This window comes from Salmo salar, chromosome 11, assembly GCF_965601325.2.
Source record: "Salmo salar chromosome 11, fSalSal1, whole genome shotgun sequence".
Lineage (NCBI taxonomy): Eukaryota > Metazoa > Chordata > Actinopteri > Salmoniformes > Salmonidae > Salmo > Salmo salar.
The window spans coordinates 95,057,265-95,074,338 of record NC_138301.1 but is presented as its reverse complement, the minus strand read 5'-3'; the positions used below and the strand labels follow the sequence as shown (position 1 = coordinate 95,074,338).

The 17,074-nt window shown below is 43.4% G+C and overlaps 1 protein-coding gene across 5 annotated transcripts in view; it reads right to left on the bottom strand.

The window, feature by feature from the left end:
- Positions 1-17,074, bottom strand: part of LOC106563289 (mediator of RNA polymerase II transcription subunit 13-like) — a 124,651-nt gene that overhangs the window by 31,791 nt on the left and 75,786 nt on the right. For all 5 annotated transcript variants that reach the window (XM_014128759.3, XM_082958168.1, XM_082958165.1 and 2 more), the window contains exons 5-6: positions 458-603; positions 14-238 (exon numbers count right to left, since the gene is read on the bottom strand). In XM_014128759.3, the coding sequence (XP_013984234.3) occupies positions 14-238; positions 458-603 (371 nt within the window). The remainder of the gene's footprint in view (positions 1-13; positions 239-457; positions 604-17,074) is intronic.

The window sequence follows — 17,074 nt, the reverse complement described above, 5'->3', positions numbered from 1 at the left end:
TCACTGTACTTACCTACGATGACCTCAACGGCCACATGGCTGTGTGGGTCATATGGTCGGTCAGTGCCCTCCCTCTCGGCGCCCATGCCCCCCGTGCCTGCACCCCCTTCTCTGTGGCGCTGAAGCACCATGGGGTAGAAGTAGCTCCACTCCTCCATCAGTTTTCTTACAGCTGGGTCACTCATCTTATAGGCTTGGCCCGTCAGGGAGCCCGCCAGACCGTACGGACTCAGGATCACTGCACAGGTAATGGGTGGAAGGATGGACAGACAGACAGAGAGTCAGATAGATGGACTACAGAGGTGCAGTATATCAGAAAGGACCATTGTCAGGTTCAGATTCAGAGATTTGACTACACATAGTTATGACAGTGATGCTCAGGCTAAAACAGAGGCGGATAAAGACATCCAGTGGTCGGTGGGCTCCTATGTCTCTCTGTCCTCCCTGAGTATCTCACCTTGTACGGGGGCTGAGGAGATCTGGGCCAGGCGGGTGTGGTCGTCAGTGATGTGGTAGGCAGGCTGGTGCTGGGCGACTTCTACGCTGGTGCACACGTTACTCTCCCCATGCAGGAAGAAGGTGAAGGAGCACGACAGGTGCTCACTGTAGGGACAGATAACACACAAAGACAACATCAGTCATAGTCCTACAGCATAGAAACCTGTTCGGAGCTGTCAAGTACAATCATGTAACATGGCAAAGTTCCTGGCCAGAGATGTTGGCCAGAGATTACTGGAAATACTTTCCAACATGTTGCTGTTATAGCATGTAGTTACTTGATAACTAGGGTAACTGAAATACATGGAAAGTACATATTAGTCAAATGTGCCTTACAGATTTCTACATACAGTAGGTTAAAAAAAAAATACGTATAATTTGTCTTTTAAAAACCTTGGCTTTTCATAAAAGCATATAGGCTTATTGTTCATCTTCCAACCTATAGGTCCTTATTGTGGGGATAAATCCTAATTTCCCTATGATTGATTGTAGTAATGTTTATGTATGGCCTCTACTCTTTACAACACTTCCTGGATGCAGTTTATCACGGTGGTCTTTCCTTTATCACACATGTGTAATAGCTAACCCATTACTGCGATCTACTGTATATCTGAGGGTGGGCTGGACCATTAACCACGAGATTGCTCCATTAATGTACTTTTTTTTTAAATCTATAAACCCCATCGCCTGGCTAGCCATATTTATACATCAGCAGTAAATAAACCCAGCATGTAACCTCCATGTGATTACCCTGCTGCCTAGTGCCTATGCAATATCTCTGTACCCCGAGGAAACTGGCCTATGTTAGAGCCGTAATGGATCATCAATTCAATACACTGTCCAATACCAAAGCCACAAATTTGGAATATAATGTTTTGGAATAGAATTAAGGACAATATCTCAGGGAGCCTGAAGGTACTGTATCTTGTTACAGTAATGTTATTCACTGTTGATGTGACCTGAAGATGGCGCTGAGCGATTGGGGAGAGAGGCCAGTTTCTCTCCTACATAAACATTCCTCACGCTCACCAAGAAAAACATAGCGTCATAACAGCAGGCGGATCCAGCACTGCTATCCAGACTCACACACACTGAGGCACACACACACACCACACATTTCCTGATTTTCCTGTTGCTGCATCAGGCCAATAAACTCCCACTGGCCTCTGTTCTATAGTACTACACCTCCCATCTCAATCCTTTCAGTCTCTGCAGCAGATGAGTCCCCCTCCACCCCCTCACTGAATGCCATATGAAGAGCTATTTATAGCTGTGAGGGGCGCCTTTGGGGGATAGTCTGTAGTCAAGAGTTCAGTCAGCCCGCCAACAACACACACACACACACACACACACACACACACACACACACACACACACACACACACACACACACACACACACACACACACACACACACACACACACACACACACACACACACACACACACACACACACACACACACACACACACACACACACACACCCACAGACACAAACTCACACACAGTCGGTTTGTGCCTAGCATTGGCCCTTCTGTATGAAAAGCATGCTTTGTTGTCTGATGCTGCCTCCCTATGGTGACCGTGCATCACTGACCAGTGTGAACTCATCCATAAGAGTGGGCAACAGCTAACAGGCATTTGGGATGTAGTCATGTACAGAAGAATGCAGTATGGGCACAATACTTCCCCTACTGTAGGATACTTTCCCTACCGTAGGGAACAGTATAATGCAGTATGGGTACAATACTTCGCCTACTGTAGGGAACCGTATAATGCAGTATGAGCACAATACTTCCCCTACTGTAGGATACTTCCCTTACTGTAGGGAATGTAGGAATGAATGACAGTAAGAATGTTTGGTGGATTTGCTAAACTTCTTCTGAATTGTCACCTCTAGTTTTCATATTTCTATTTTCTTAGCGGCCAAATGAAAAATAGTTAAGACAAAATAGACTATTTTTTATTGTTCCCCTTAGTTTTACATACTGAAAATAAACACTTTATCAACCAATCATAAATACAATCTACATCTTAGTCATTTAGCACACAGAGTGCATACATTCTTTGGCTTTTTCGTACTGGTTCCCGTGGGAATCAAACCCTGGCATTGCAAGTACCATGTTTTACCAACTGAGACACATGGAACTCTAAACTATAGACTCTATAACTTTGACAATTGTCCTCTCATACACTTTCTATCACCTCTGGAGTGTCTCCAATTCCACTGCCTCTACACACCGTTAATAAGTGTGTGTAAGCGGCTCCCACAACTACCTCTTCACGTTGGTCATTTTATTTACTCAACAGTCAACCTCCCGGTTTATACTCAAAAGGACATTAGTCCTTTCCATGACTCCCCCATGACCCTTTCTCCTGACCACAGCCAGAGCAGGAGATCGAGGGAAATCTCCATGAAAAATGTTCAGACCAAAATATCACCGCCCAGGTAACTAGCTGGCTTCTCCCCTCCCTCCTCGTCTATACTGAGGAAGTGAAACATCCAGCAGTCAGAACACTGGCTGAGTCTTTTCCTATTTCAACAGTGTGGCAGCGGGACGTGAGCTGAAAGTCTACAACCCAGACAGACTGGCTAACTGCGCTTACTGCTGCACATACAGCTGTTACACTGTACCAAATACTTCCACAACATGGGGCATGATAACAATAATGACAATACATGTAATCACAACAATCATAAGATAATGCTTTGCTCCATTTCAAGCAACAACCCAGACCGACAAGATCAAAATGGCACTTGACTGACCACGAGAGCAACTACACAACTAGAGGATGTTATAACCGCGAGATTGATGCAGCCTGTCCTTTCCAGAGGACATTTTCCTGCAGAGTAAGCGTGTGTGTGTCAGTGTGTGTGGACACTGGGTTCCCTGCCTGCTTCCTAGGGGGTGCTTACGCAGTACCGTGTGCCATACGATGCTCTAGTGGCAGGCAGGCAGGAAGGCAGGCTAGGCGGAGATGTGCTTTGTGCTGTATAAGCCGGGTATTAATAAATGATGGTGAAGCCTAGCCCCAGGGCTGACAGCACTGGAGGTAGAGAGAGGGAGGTAGAGAGAGCGGAGAGGGAGTGAAAGCAGCAAGGAGAGAAAGAGAGCGCTAGAGAGAGGAGAGAACAGGTGAGCGATTGAGAAAAAGAGACGAGAGCGAGAGAAGGAGAGAAAGAGGAGAGGGGGAGGTGAATAATTCAACGCCACACACTCTCAGATTCCGCCGCACTTAAAGCTGAGATCACAGCCAGGTTTAATGGCTTGGTAGTGAGCACAATTAATGCTTTTATGCTCAAAGCAATCAGACACTGCAGAGCAGGATAGGACCCATACACAGCCACTTCATCTGGGTTGTTCCACGAAATGAGTGCCTTTTGAGTCCCTTTGATATTTTAAGTAAAAATTGTGCACCAATATTGATTTTTAAAAGCCTCTTAAATTAAATGAAGTGCCTTTTAATATAGAACACATGTAGAATTAAATCCATCTGATTTTCTATATGAATAAAGCTAAACTGCCAAAATACTGCACCATCTGTGACGTCTAGGAAGATTTTAACCCACTTGACCCCAAGATTTCTCCTCGTTTTCACCATCATTGTAAAGCCCTTGTTATTTTGTTGCTTTGAGAAAGTAATCTGTGAAGATTATTTATTTCATGTGATAAGTGATTCACATACGTCTGTCACTCCTTTTAAGGTCAACCCTGTTACGTAAACTGAACTCTCGTTTTAATATGGTGAACCTATTCCTTTTTTTGAAAGAAATTCAAAATAAACATTGAACATCTAATAGTAATGTCTAGTGTAAAAGCAGGTGAGCTGGTTCTAGTCTTTTTGTCCATTTCTAGTGTTTTGTGGTGGAAAACTGAGTGGGCTGAGCATAACACTGTTACCCATAGATAGAAGGTTACATTCAATTGCCACACCCTGTTGCACAAAACAAGCTTCCATTCCCCCTGTCGCAACGGGATTCACTGCTATTTGTATTTTACTCCTTTTGTGTAACTTAAATAATTAAATGATTACAGTGAAATGTTTGCTTACGAGCCCTTCCTAACAACGCAGAGTTAAAGTCTAAACCTGTTGTATTCGGCGCATGTGGCAAATTTCATTTGATTTGATTTAAGATGAACTCGTCAACCCTGTTACTTTATTTGGCACTTACAGTTTAGCAATCACTTTGGCACTAATTTCAGAACCTTGTGGTCATTTTTCAAAACTCTAGACACAAAACTCAAAACGGTCATCACTTGTAACACAGGCTGTCCAATGTTCAAAACATTGCATTGTGCCTTCATATCTTTAAAGAAACCTTGCACTTGCAGAATCATTAGTTCAAATAACTCATTTATCAAGAAATACCATAGGAAAATTCATTTAGATCACCCACACACAACAGACCGATAGTTTCACTGTGTAGTTGTTCGTACAATCATTAAATATTGTAGTACAAAATATGTGATACATGTTTCATTATGCTACTACACGTAAAGACATCACTGTAAAAGGACTAGTAGAGAGAATACTACAGACACAGTGGAATCATTGAACAAAATATGAAATTTATTCATGAAATACAATAAAATGACAATATACATTTCTTTGAATCAAAGCTAAAATGATTCGCTACAAAAAAAGAAAAAAGTGTTAAAGGTCAACTGATTTAGCTCATCACCTGGCTTACTGTTAAAAGCAACAAAAAAAAGAATGATTACTGTACTTCTACTGTACTTCCATCAACCCTGTCTTGTGGATTTGGCCACAGGTTTTCATCAACATCACAATGGATATTTTCATTCGCCAAACATCTTGGGAAGAATCTTCGGGCATGGTGAATCCAGGCCTGACACTGGTCTGCCGTGATGTCATTGCATGCGTCATCTATGGCCTGGAGAAGGGTGGCTTGTTCGTGAGGGTGCCTATTAGAGGTCGACCGATTATGATTTTTCACCGCCGATACCGATAACGATTATTGGAGGGCCAAAAAGCCGATACCGATTAATCGGCCGATTATTTTCTATTTTCTTTTATAATGACAATTACAACAATACTGAATGAACACTTATTTTAACTTAATATAATACATCAATAAAATTAATTTAACTTCACATTAATAATGAAACATGTTCAATTTGGTTTAAATAATGCAAAACAAAGTGTTGGAGAAGAAAGTAAAAGTGCAATATGTGCCATGTAAGAAAGCTAATGTTTAAGTGCCTGGGAACATATGAAAGCTAGTGGTTCCTTTTAACATGAGTCTTCAATATTCCCAGGTAAGAAGTTTTAGGTTGTAGTTATTATATTATTATAGGAATTATAGGACTATTTCTCTCTATAAGATTTGTATTTCATATACCTTTGACTATTGGATGTACTTATAGGCACTTTAGTATTGCCAGTGTAACAGTATAGCTTCCGTCCCTCTCCTCGCTCCTACCTGGGCTCAAACCAGGAACACATCGACAACAGCCACCCTCGAAGCAGCGTTACCCATGCAGAGGAAGGGAAAAAACTACTCCAAGTCTCAGAGCGAGTGACGTTTGAAACGCTATTAGCGTGCACCCGGCTAACTAGCTAGCCATTTCACATCGGTTACACCAGCCTAATCTTGGGAGTTGATAGGCTTGAAGGGGTGGGTATAATTTGTGGAACGTTCCAACAGGAATCTGTTCCAAAAAACGTAAAGTAAAAGGTTGCCAACCAACAACGCATACAAAGTAGCAACGCATACAAACCTAGCTAACTAGCTGCCGAATAGGCATCAACTCACCACGTAGCTTATTCTTAATGTTTGTCCATAGGCAAACAGACATGTGAGGACAGACATTTTTCGGAATAAACGTGATGAGTGAAAAACGCAATGAAATAGACGACTCCCTACCCGGTATCTTATTCTGCCACTATACAACTTTGTATGCGTTGTTTTTTGAAAACCTTGTTATTTACGAAGTTTTTGGAATAGATTCCTGTTGGAACGTTCCACAAATTATACCCACCCAGGTTGAAGTCATAAACAGCGCAATGCTTGAAGCACAGCGAAGGGTTGTTTGAATGAATGCTTACGAGCCTGCTGGTGCCTACCACCGCTCAGTCAGACTGCTCTATCAAATCATAGACTTAATTATAATATAATAAACACACAGAAATACGAGCCTTGGGTCATTAATATGGTCGAATCTGGAAACTATCATCTCGAAAAAACTAACGTTTTTTTCTTTCAGTGACACACGGAACCGTTCCGTATTTTATCTAACGGGTGACTAAGTCTAAATATTCCTGTTAGGCACTGATGTTTATGGTTAGGTACATTGGTGCAACGACAGTACTTTTTTCGCAAATGCGCTTGTTAAATCAACACCCGTTTGTCGAAGTAGGCTGTGATTCAATGAAAATTAACAGGCACCGCATCGATCATATGCAACGCAGGACACGTTAGATAAACTAGTAATATCATCAACCATGTGTAGTTTATTAGTGATTATGTTAAGATTGATAGTTTTTTATAAGTCTAATGCTAGCTAGCAACATACCTTTGCTTCTTGCTGCCCTCGCGTTACAGGTAGTCAGCCTGTTAATCCTTGTGGAGTGCAATGTAAGGCAGGTGGTTAGAGCGTTGGACTGGTAACCGAAGGTTGCAAAAACAAATCCCCCCTGAACAAGGCAGTTAACCCCCGTTTCTAGGCCGTCATTGTAAATAAGAATGTGTTCTTAATCCAACTTGCCTAGTTAAATAAAGGTGTAAAAAAAATAAAATTAAAAAAATTAATCGGCAAATTGGTGGCCAAAAATACCGATTGCTGATTGTTATGAAAACTTGAAATCGGCCCTAATTAATCGGCCATTCCGATTAATCGGTCAACCTCTAGTGCCTATTATATACCTTCCACCTCCATGTGGAGAAAAATTCCTCAATCGGGTTAAGGAAAGGAGAGTATGGGGGTAAGTACAGGGTGTTAAATTGTGGATGGCCCTGAAACCATGCTTGCACAGTTTGAGCATGGTGGAACCTGACATTATCCCACACAATGACATAGGTCATGCCATCAGCTCTACAGACCTGATTTAGCTCATCATGGAAGGTTACATTCGAACAGCGAATCAGGTGGCTGCCTGCAACTCAATATATAGAGTATATAGAGTAGAGAGCTTTAGATGTTGTTCGACCAAACATTAGAACGGGCAAGATGCGTAATCTAAGCAACTTTGATCGTGGTATGATTGTTGATGCCACATATGGTGATTCCAGCATGTCAGAAACAGCTGCCTTCCTGGGATTTTTATGCACTACAGTCTCTAGAATTTAGAGAGAATGGTGCGATAAACAAAACACATTCAGTGAGCGGCATTTCTGTGGGCAAAACCCCTTGATAATGAGAGAGGTCAGAGGAGAATGTCCTGACTCATTCAAGCTAACAGAAAGGCCCCAAATGTTCAAATAACAGCTGTTTAAAACAGTGGTGTGCAGAAGGGCATCTCTTAACGTACAACACCGTGAATAATTCCGGTTGTTGTGGAGTGACTCCTTGCTGTCCCCAGTCCACCTGGCCGTGCTGCTGCTCCAGTTTCAACTGTTCTGCCTGCGGCTATGGAACCCTGACCTGTTCACCGGACGTGCTTGTTGCACCCTCGACAACTACTATGATTATTATTATTTGACCATGCTGGTCATTTATGAACATTTTAACATCTTGACCATGTTCTGTTATTATATCCACCCGGCACAGCCAGAAGAGGACTGGCCACCCCTCATAGCCTGGTTCCTCTCTAGGTTTCTTCCTAGGTTTTTGCCTTTCTAGGGAGTTTTTCCTAGGGAGTTTTTCCTAGCCACCGTGCTTCTTTCACATGCATTGCTTGCTGTTTGGGGTTTTAGGCTGGGTTTCTGTACAGCACTTTGAGATATCAGCTGATGTACGAAGGGCTATATATATTCATTTGATTTGAATTGATTTAATTTGGGGGCAAAAAGGGAGTCCTACTCAGTACTAGATATGTGTACCTAATAAAGTGGCCGGTGGAGTGTACAGTGATGTCAAATCTGAAAACATGGTCTGGAAAAGTGGTACATGGGACCATAGAAACAGTGTCTGATAAAGAATGATGATGAAATATTACATCCATAGATAATGTAGTCCAATTGGTTCATGTTCCTCGGTAATTGGTGTCAATGGATCTCGTTATCCTGAAACTTTCATGATCTAAACATGGAATATTGTTTGTCAGTTTCCATAAAACTATGCATTAAGAGTAATGCAACAATTACTTATCATTTTGATCAATTGTATCAATTGATAGTTAGATCATTGTAATGAAATTAATAGACAGTCTTTTCAGATGTAATGTGTGAATTGCATTTTGAAATGGTATTACTTTGATGTTAAGTTGTGTCATTTTGAACAGGTGATTTTAGTTCAATGAACAAATGATTTTAGCTTTATGTGTATTGTATCCAAGCAATTGGAAAAAGTGTTAGAGTTTTGCAAAATTTGCATTTTGATCATTGGTTGTGAGTTTTGTGTCTAGAGTTTTGAAAAATGACATCAAGGTTCCGAAATTAGTGCCGAAGTGATTGTAAAAAACTGTAATAGGCACTTACTATAGTATTATTCTTTTTTGACCTCTTGAGATGGGAAAACGTGTTTTTTATGAGGTTGAACATGTGCTCTTTATGATAGAATGCTAAAATTAGGTTACACTTCTCAAAAGGCACCGAATTGGTGGAATGACCCATATACTGTCCCCCGGGACCGTGTGTGTGTGTGTGTGTGTGTGTGTGTGTGTGTGTGTGTGTGTGTGTGTGTGTGTGTGTGTGCGTGTGTATGTATGTGTATGTGTGTGCGTGCGTGTGTGCGTGTGTGTGTGCATGTGTGTGCGTGCGTGCGTGTGTGTGTGTGTATGTGCATGTGTGTGCGCCAACATATATTTGTCTTAGCTAAGAGCCCTACATATCAAAGGTTGTTTGAACACATGTACGTATGATTCAATGCGCACACAGAGCATGACTTTGTTCCGTACGAGAGCCACTGATGATGTCTACGAGGTGACAACATGTGTTCCTGTGACATTGGCACCACACTGAGCAGCCTGCCACAAAACACGGACCAGCACCACTGGGGGGTTCTGAACAATGGCAAGTAAATGCATCAGAGAGCACTGTGTTAATATCAATAGCAATCCATTCTCTTGCAGATGTTTAATGTAAAGGATTGGCTTTGAGTGTGGGAACTTCTGAGAGAGAGAGAGAGAGAGCGAGAGAGAGAGAGAGAGAGAGAGAGAGAGAGAGAGAGAGAGAGAGAGAGAGAGAGAGAGAGAGAGAGAGAGAGAGAGAGAGAGCAATAGAAAGCGAGAGAGCGAATCATATAGGGGAGAGTAATGAGATTGTGTTCTGGCTAGATTTCATTATCCACACTCGTATGCATATTAAGCACACCTTGGGCATTTATACTGACTAGCGAAATGTGAATCTCCAGCCGATGAGCCCCACTAATCGGTTCCACCACTTCACTGACCTGACTTTGGCTCTCTGCGCCACTGCGGAATCTCAATTGTGAATTATGCTAATCTATCTGGGTGATGATGACTGTTACTAGACGACCGGGCCGCTCCAATCTGCTCTGACCTCTTTACAGACTAACAGAACGACACTGGTGCTTGTAACCTGACAATGACCAATAGGAAGGCCCTCTTTCTCCTCTCCCATCCCATCCTTTCCCAATGCCTCTCATATTAACAAGGAAATCAGGAGAATGCAGCCACCCAGCCTTCTGCATTATTCATTGGCTGCCTGGTGGGTGGCCTTAGCCCGTGTTGCTGCTAGCTAGCACAATGTTAGCGCTTAAACACACAGAGAGCCATTTATATGGCTGCTGCTGTCCATTGAGGTGACTCCTGGTTCAAGGACACATTAGTTGTACATGTCATGTACATACACAGTACACACACCGGTGTCCTTTTGAATTATAAAAAAAAAGCACCACACATTTAGCCTGGTTGCCATCTCTGTTCAGCTCACTATTACATTACATCTCTGTTCAGCTAGCTATTACGTTACATCTATGTTCAGCAAGCTATTACATTACATCTCTGTTCAGCTAGCTATTACATTACATCTCTGTTCAGCTAGCTATTACATTAAATCTCTGTTCAGCTAGCCATTATATTACATCTCTGTTCAGCTAGCTATTACATTACATCTCTGTTCAGCTAGCTATTACATTACATATCTGTTCAGCTAGCTATCACATTACATCTCTGTTCAGCTAGCTATTACATTACATCTCTGTTCAGCTAGCTATTACATTACATCTCTGTTCAGCTAGCTATTACATTACATCTCTGTTCAGCTAGCCATTACATTACATCTCTGTTCAGCTAGCCATTAAATTACATCTCTGTTCAGCTAGCTATTACATTCCACTCCTTGCCACTCTTGTCATCTGACAAATGACAGGAGTGAAATGTTAGCTAAAAAGACTGGTACCCAGACTACCACACATTGATATCAAGTGGAAATAACGCTCATTACTATTTTATTTTAGTGTTTTTAGTGGTCAGTGCTTTAGATAGACAGCGTACGACCTGGAATAACAGACATTATCATATGCTGCATTTAATATTGTAACGACCCTGGGTAATGAAACAGCAGGGAGCAGGTCTCGAACCCTCGACCTTCAAGCCCGAAGTCCGGCGCGCTATCGACTGTGCCGCAAAAGCATGCTCGAGCGGCAGAGTCGATTTCCGCGCTTATAAACCCAGGGCCGTTACAATATATTAAAGGAACCAGGGGCTTAAGGAAAGTCTCTGTAGATGGTAAATAGCCTACAGTCAAGCTAGACAGAATTTGGAGAGCCTAGCTATGAAACAAGGATGCGGTGGCTGCTGTGCTGGTGTGATATATAATTTGTATTTCTATTGATCCTCTCTCTCTGCTCAGTGACTGAGGTGTTTACTGACGCTATAAGAATCACTGAGGATAAAGGAAATGTTTCCCTCTGCTTTTTGTCACTCAATAAATGGGCCTATTAAATGATTGAGAGTGTGGTGGTGAAGTAGGTGGGCAGCTAGGGGCCATATCATGGGACAACGAGGGCACGATACGGGAAAAGAATACTGACAATTATTGTCCACATTTTGCATGTAAGAATTTCCACCAGAATTTCTGCTAGAAATGAAACAATTCTGACCCCAACCCTGATGGTGTCAAAAACAAGTCTAGCGTTATCACAGGTCACATCGTCTGGTATTGTTCCATTCCCCAGTGGTGTTGTTGTTCAGCTGAACAGTAGTATGTCTGTGAGTCATCATGATGCATTAAGTCACTAAGTGGTAAATTGACGAGGCATTACTCTGACATGATCCTCTTTGAGAAATAAATCAGTGTGTGTTTTCTATGCTGCACTCATCCCATCCTTTACAATGCTTATGTAAACCACAAGGAATTAACCTGTTCACATACAAATGAAGAGAAATAAAGAGAAAATTATGATGCCATTACTAGAATTCCTAAGCAGCGGTATGCAACATGCTGGTTGGTGAATCACTTGCAGAAAAGGGCATCGTGTGTCCTCTGCTTCTTTCTCTCCATGCTCTTCAGTCATCTTCCACTTGAAATGGGCTAAGCTGAGCAGTATCCCACGAAGAGAGCTTAAAAAGGAGGGAAACTTCGTGTGTCGTGACTGATCCACACAACTCTACCCTACACTTAGAAAAAAAGGTTCCAAATGGGTTCTTCTGCTGGTCCCATAGGATAACCCTTTTTGGTTCTAGGTACAACCCTTTTGGTTCCAGGTAGAACTTCCATGTAGAGCACTCTGTGGAAATGGTTCTACATAGAACTCAAAAGGCTTCTACTTGGAATCAAAAAGGGTTCTTCAAAGAGTTGTCATATGGCAGTGGTCACCAACCAGTTGATTGCGATCCAAGGCATTCCAAGGCATTCGTAGTGATTCACCAAACATTTCTGTAAAAAACAACAATGATAAAACCTAGCATTCCTATTTTTGTTTGTTTGTTTAGCGCTGTTGCTGATAGGGGCACTTGGTTCAGCAGCCCTAGCACCACAAAGTCAGTGTTCCCATTTCGAACCATTTCATGTGTCTGAAGGTAGAACTCTGGATACTCGGCAGGCCCAGAGAACAAATATATCTCAAATCACCATGCCTGTGCAAATTTCCTCGAGCCATAGGCTGTAAAATAGAAGCCTCGAGCGCACAGCAAAGTTGACACTGTGAGATTTCAAAACTTTTTAAACCCTGACTAAAGAGAGACTAAATGAATACAGCAAAGAGCTGCTGTTTTTATAAGTAAATTCATGTTTAAGTTGTTATTCAGGACTGTCAACACTATTATAAGCCATAAAATGCATGTTCTCCCTACTTCCACTCACGCTACAACCAGCACTGCAGTTACAATGAACGAGTAGCCTATTGCAAAGTGTTTCCATAAGCTTGAGTTGTTATTATTAGTGGCTGTGTCTTTTTTAATATTGAGGAATATTTTACTTTCTCTGGTCCTAGGAGTAACAACATGAACTGGTGCATGAGGCAGAAATAATGCACTGCGAATTGAGTTTCGCCATCAACTTGAAGACTGTGTACCCTTTTCTTAGCAGAGGGAGGAAGAGAGGAGGGACGTGAGTCGGGTGAGAGGCAGGTTCATCGCTGCTCCCTCCCTCCCTCAGACTGACCATCAGATCCAGGCCATCAGTCCAGTAAAATTTAAAAAGCTAATTATTATGCTCATTCATTCAGCTGTGCCTCACAAGTAATACAACAAATTATTTATTACCAGTGTGATCATTTACCTAAAATTATTTTGAAATATAATTTCAAAATGGTCTGAAAATATCAACGTTGACAGGACAATTCAAGCAGGGTCAATATGCAGTGATAATCTATTGGGCCTATGTTAATGTTGCATAAGCTTATGTTTTTTAAGTCATGATTTAAAAAAACTCTGAGCGGTAGAGCTTGGCTTGCCTTTGGGCACAGAAAGTGATCTGAAGTCAGAAAAGGTTGGTGACCCCTGTCCTATGGGGACAGCTTAAGAACCCTTTTAGTTTCTCGATTTTTGTTCTAAGAGTGTACGAGTGTATCACCACGAAAACCGTTGGATGCACATGCCTGCGCTGCTCCAGGAGCCCTACACACACACCTGCACATGTACACACACACTCAAGATCACACACACTCAAGATCACACACACACAAACACACGCCAGGCTTATCTCAGAGCGAGCCCCCCTCATCCCTTAGCAGTGTGCCATAATCACTGAGGCAGTCAAGCCAGCAGAATGAACTGCCAGTGATCTGTTCCATCCTCTCAGCCACACGCAATGGGAAACAATTAACATGCCACTCTGAGATGCATCTCTCTGGATGTGAAGCGGAGGGGGAGGAAGGATGTGGGAGAGAGAGGGGAGGGAGGGAGAAAGGGACGAGAGACAGAGGGGCGAGAGACAAGGGATGGGAGGGAGAGAGCTGGGAGACAGATTTGGGAAGGACGGAGAGGAGAGAGAGAGGAGAAAGAGGGGAAGAGAAGGGGAGGGAGAGAGTTCTTTTTTTTTTTTACTTTCCTGAGGTAGCGGCGTGACCTTGTGATGTAGCCTGACAGCAAATGTCCGTTGCCAGGGAGATGGCTAATGTCTCAATGTCATTGGCTCCCTCCTGGCCGAGGGGAGAGGGGAGCGAGGGAAGCCATCCAGACAGCCTTACACCAGGAGCATCACGCATGCACACACACACACACACACACACACACACTGTAAAGACACATGCACACACACACACACTGTAAAGACACACGCATGCACATGCACACACACCAATATTTACACACACATTTGCAGTGTTGGTATGCAAAGAAAAATGTATTCTCACACACTACAAAACCCACATTGTACAGTACCTAAAAGGGGAATTCTTTGTCTGGCAAACAGAAACAGACAGTGAGTTGAGAGGACCAGAGAATAACTTTGCCCCTCACCACTGAATCGTGAACATACTGTACAGCATGCATATCACCATATGCACAGAAAGAAATGCATATGAATGAAGGTAGTGCAACTGAATAAACGTCTATGTTTAGCATGCGTAGAGTACAGGAGAGGAGGAGAAGCCCTGCTGCCTGAGTCTTCAATACGCTCCAATCATTCAGCTGTCTCTGGTAATGCTTCGTTCTTATCTGTCTTAACTCTCCACAGATATCTCTCTCCATCCCTCTATCTCTCCCTTTCACTCTCTCCCTTCTTCTCTCTCCCTCTCTCTGTTTCTCTTTCTCTCCCTCTCTTTCTTCCTCTCTCTCTCACTCCCTCGCTCTCTCTTTCTCCCTCAGCATCTGATGCAATCCGTAACCAACACACAATCTCTTCCTGACTCTCAGACACAAAGAGAGAGAAGAGAGGGAGTGTGTGCCGTGCAAAGGGAGGGGGGCATATCTCCATAGATTTGCCAATCCTTCCCATGCCCTACAGGCACACAGGAATAAACACCAGAGACTCTGACAAAGCCAGCACCAAAGCCCGGAACACGGGCAGACAGGCGGATACAGCCCATTAGCGCCCCCTATGAGACAGAGAGGGGATAGCTTCTCAGTGGACGTGTATACAGGACAAGGCAGAGTAGGCACAAAGGAGACAGCAGCAGTAGCACACGCTCAACTGAGCAATGCTCCAATGTGCATGATGTCACTGATAGATGGGCCATGTGAAGGCTGAACCCTGTGAATTGTTTTGTGGGTTGGTCATGTCCAGTGCATCTGTGTGTGTGTGTGTGTGTGTGTGTGTGTGTGTGTGTGTGTGTGTGTGTGTGTGTGTGTGTGTGTGTGTGTGTGTGTGTGTGTGTGTGTGTGTGTGTGTGTGTGTGTGTGTGTGTGTGTGTGGAGTAGGGGGAGAATAATGTGTGTGTGTGTGTGTGTGTGTGTGTGGAGTAGGGGGAGAATAATGTGTGTGTGTGTGTGTGTGTGTGTGTGTGTGTGTGTGTGTGTGTGTGTGTGTGTGTGTGTGTGTGTGTGTGTGTGTGTGTGTGTGTGTGTGTGTGTGTGTGTGTGAGTAGGGGGGAGAGTAGTGTGTGTGCATGTTTTTTTATTATTATGTTCAGACATGCCATTGTTCAATTGTTTGTGATCACCATTAAGAGTGAGTATATCTAGATGTGTGCGTTTGTGTTTGTGGCTGTGTGTCTGTCTGTCTTTCAGACTGGATGTTGAGGAATGGTGCAGTGTCCCCCCCCCCCCTCTTTTTTGTCTCTCTCTCTGTCTCACTCTCCCTCTCTCTCTCTCTCTCTCTCTCTCTCTTTCTTTCAGTCTGTTCAATAATTCACAGGAAGGCAGTGGGGCAGGCTTGGCAGGGGGTGCGCCAGCTGACAGTGTGTTCAGACAAAGCTGTCAAACTGGAGAAGAATCACGTGGGTGCAACAGTGGCTAATCCCCCCCTATCCTCCTTATCTGTCCCCTCTTCACTAGCCATTCCTATGGCTGATTTCTGCCCCCCTTAGGACCCTCCCTCACACACACATGCAGATGTACGCAAACACACACACACAGAGAGAGAGCGAGAGAGAGACACACACACACACAAACACACACACACCCTGGCCTCTCAGAGCCCAGCATGGGGGTTAACCAAATTTGGTCTCTCTGGGAAAGGCCTGCACTCTCGAAGCCCCAGCCCCGCCCTCACAACCCCCTCCCCTTCTCAGGGAAAAGACAGCTCCTTATTGTTCTAAGGAGTGTCAAGCGGTGTCACATTTGTCCAACCCCCACAGCTCCAGCCCCCTTTTCAAAGCTTCAAAGAGCTGTATCCACCCTCCACTCTAGACACACATCATCATCATCACACAGCAGCAGCAACACACAGATTCCATCACTGTAACTCAACACATCTACCATTCCCCTTGTTCAGGACAGTTTCCTCTCCTCCTCCTTCTTCTCACTTCTTCACTCACTCACTTACTTGCTCCCGCTCCCGCACTCCTTCAGAGTGACAGAGTTCCTCCTCCTCCTCTCTGTCGTCCAGCTCTTCCCCGGAGCGGAGGCACGCAAGTGTTTTTCTTTTCTCTTTTCTGCTCTCCTCTCTCTGTCTCTCTCTCTCTTTCTCTCGCTCTCGCTCTTCTCTCTCATCATTTTCTCGTTGCACAGTCAAAGCAAAGACAATGCCGTCTTAATAGGCAAATTAATTAGCACGCCGCAATTTCACTCATTAAAAACTGAAACTAACTGCGGCACAATGAAGACAATGTTGGCACTAAACGCAGCGCAGAGGAAGACATGATTTAGAGAAGACATCCAGGACAGTTTAGGACTCCCACACACTTGAATTGTGATTGATTGGTGGAGCTGCCATAGCTCAAATGACTACGAGGCAATGCCAGTGTTCTTTTGTGAGGCTCCTTTTCTCAATTGGTTAGTTAGAGGATGTCTAAAACCATTACAACAAACAGAGGCTAAATGCATAGCCGTGGGAAGTAGGGGTGCTGAGGGTGCTGCAGCAAATATGTTTTTCGACAAATTTGCAATTTTAAATCTTTTTTTAAATAGAAAGACCTTATTTACATGAGTCTTCAGACCCTTTGC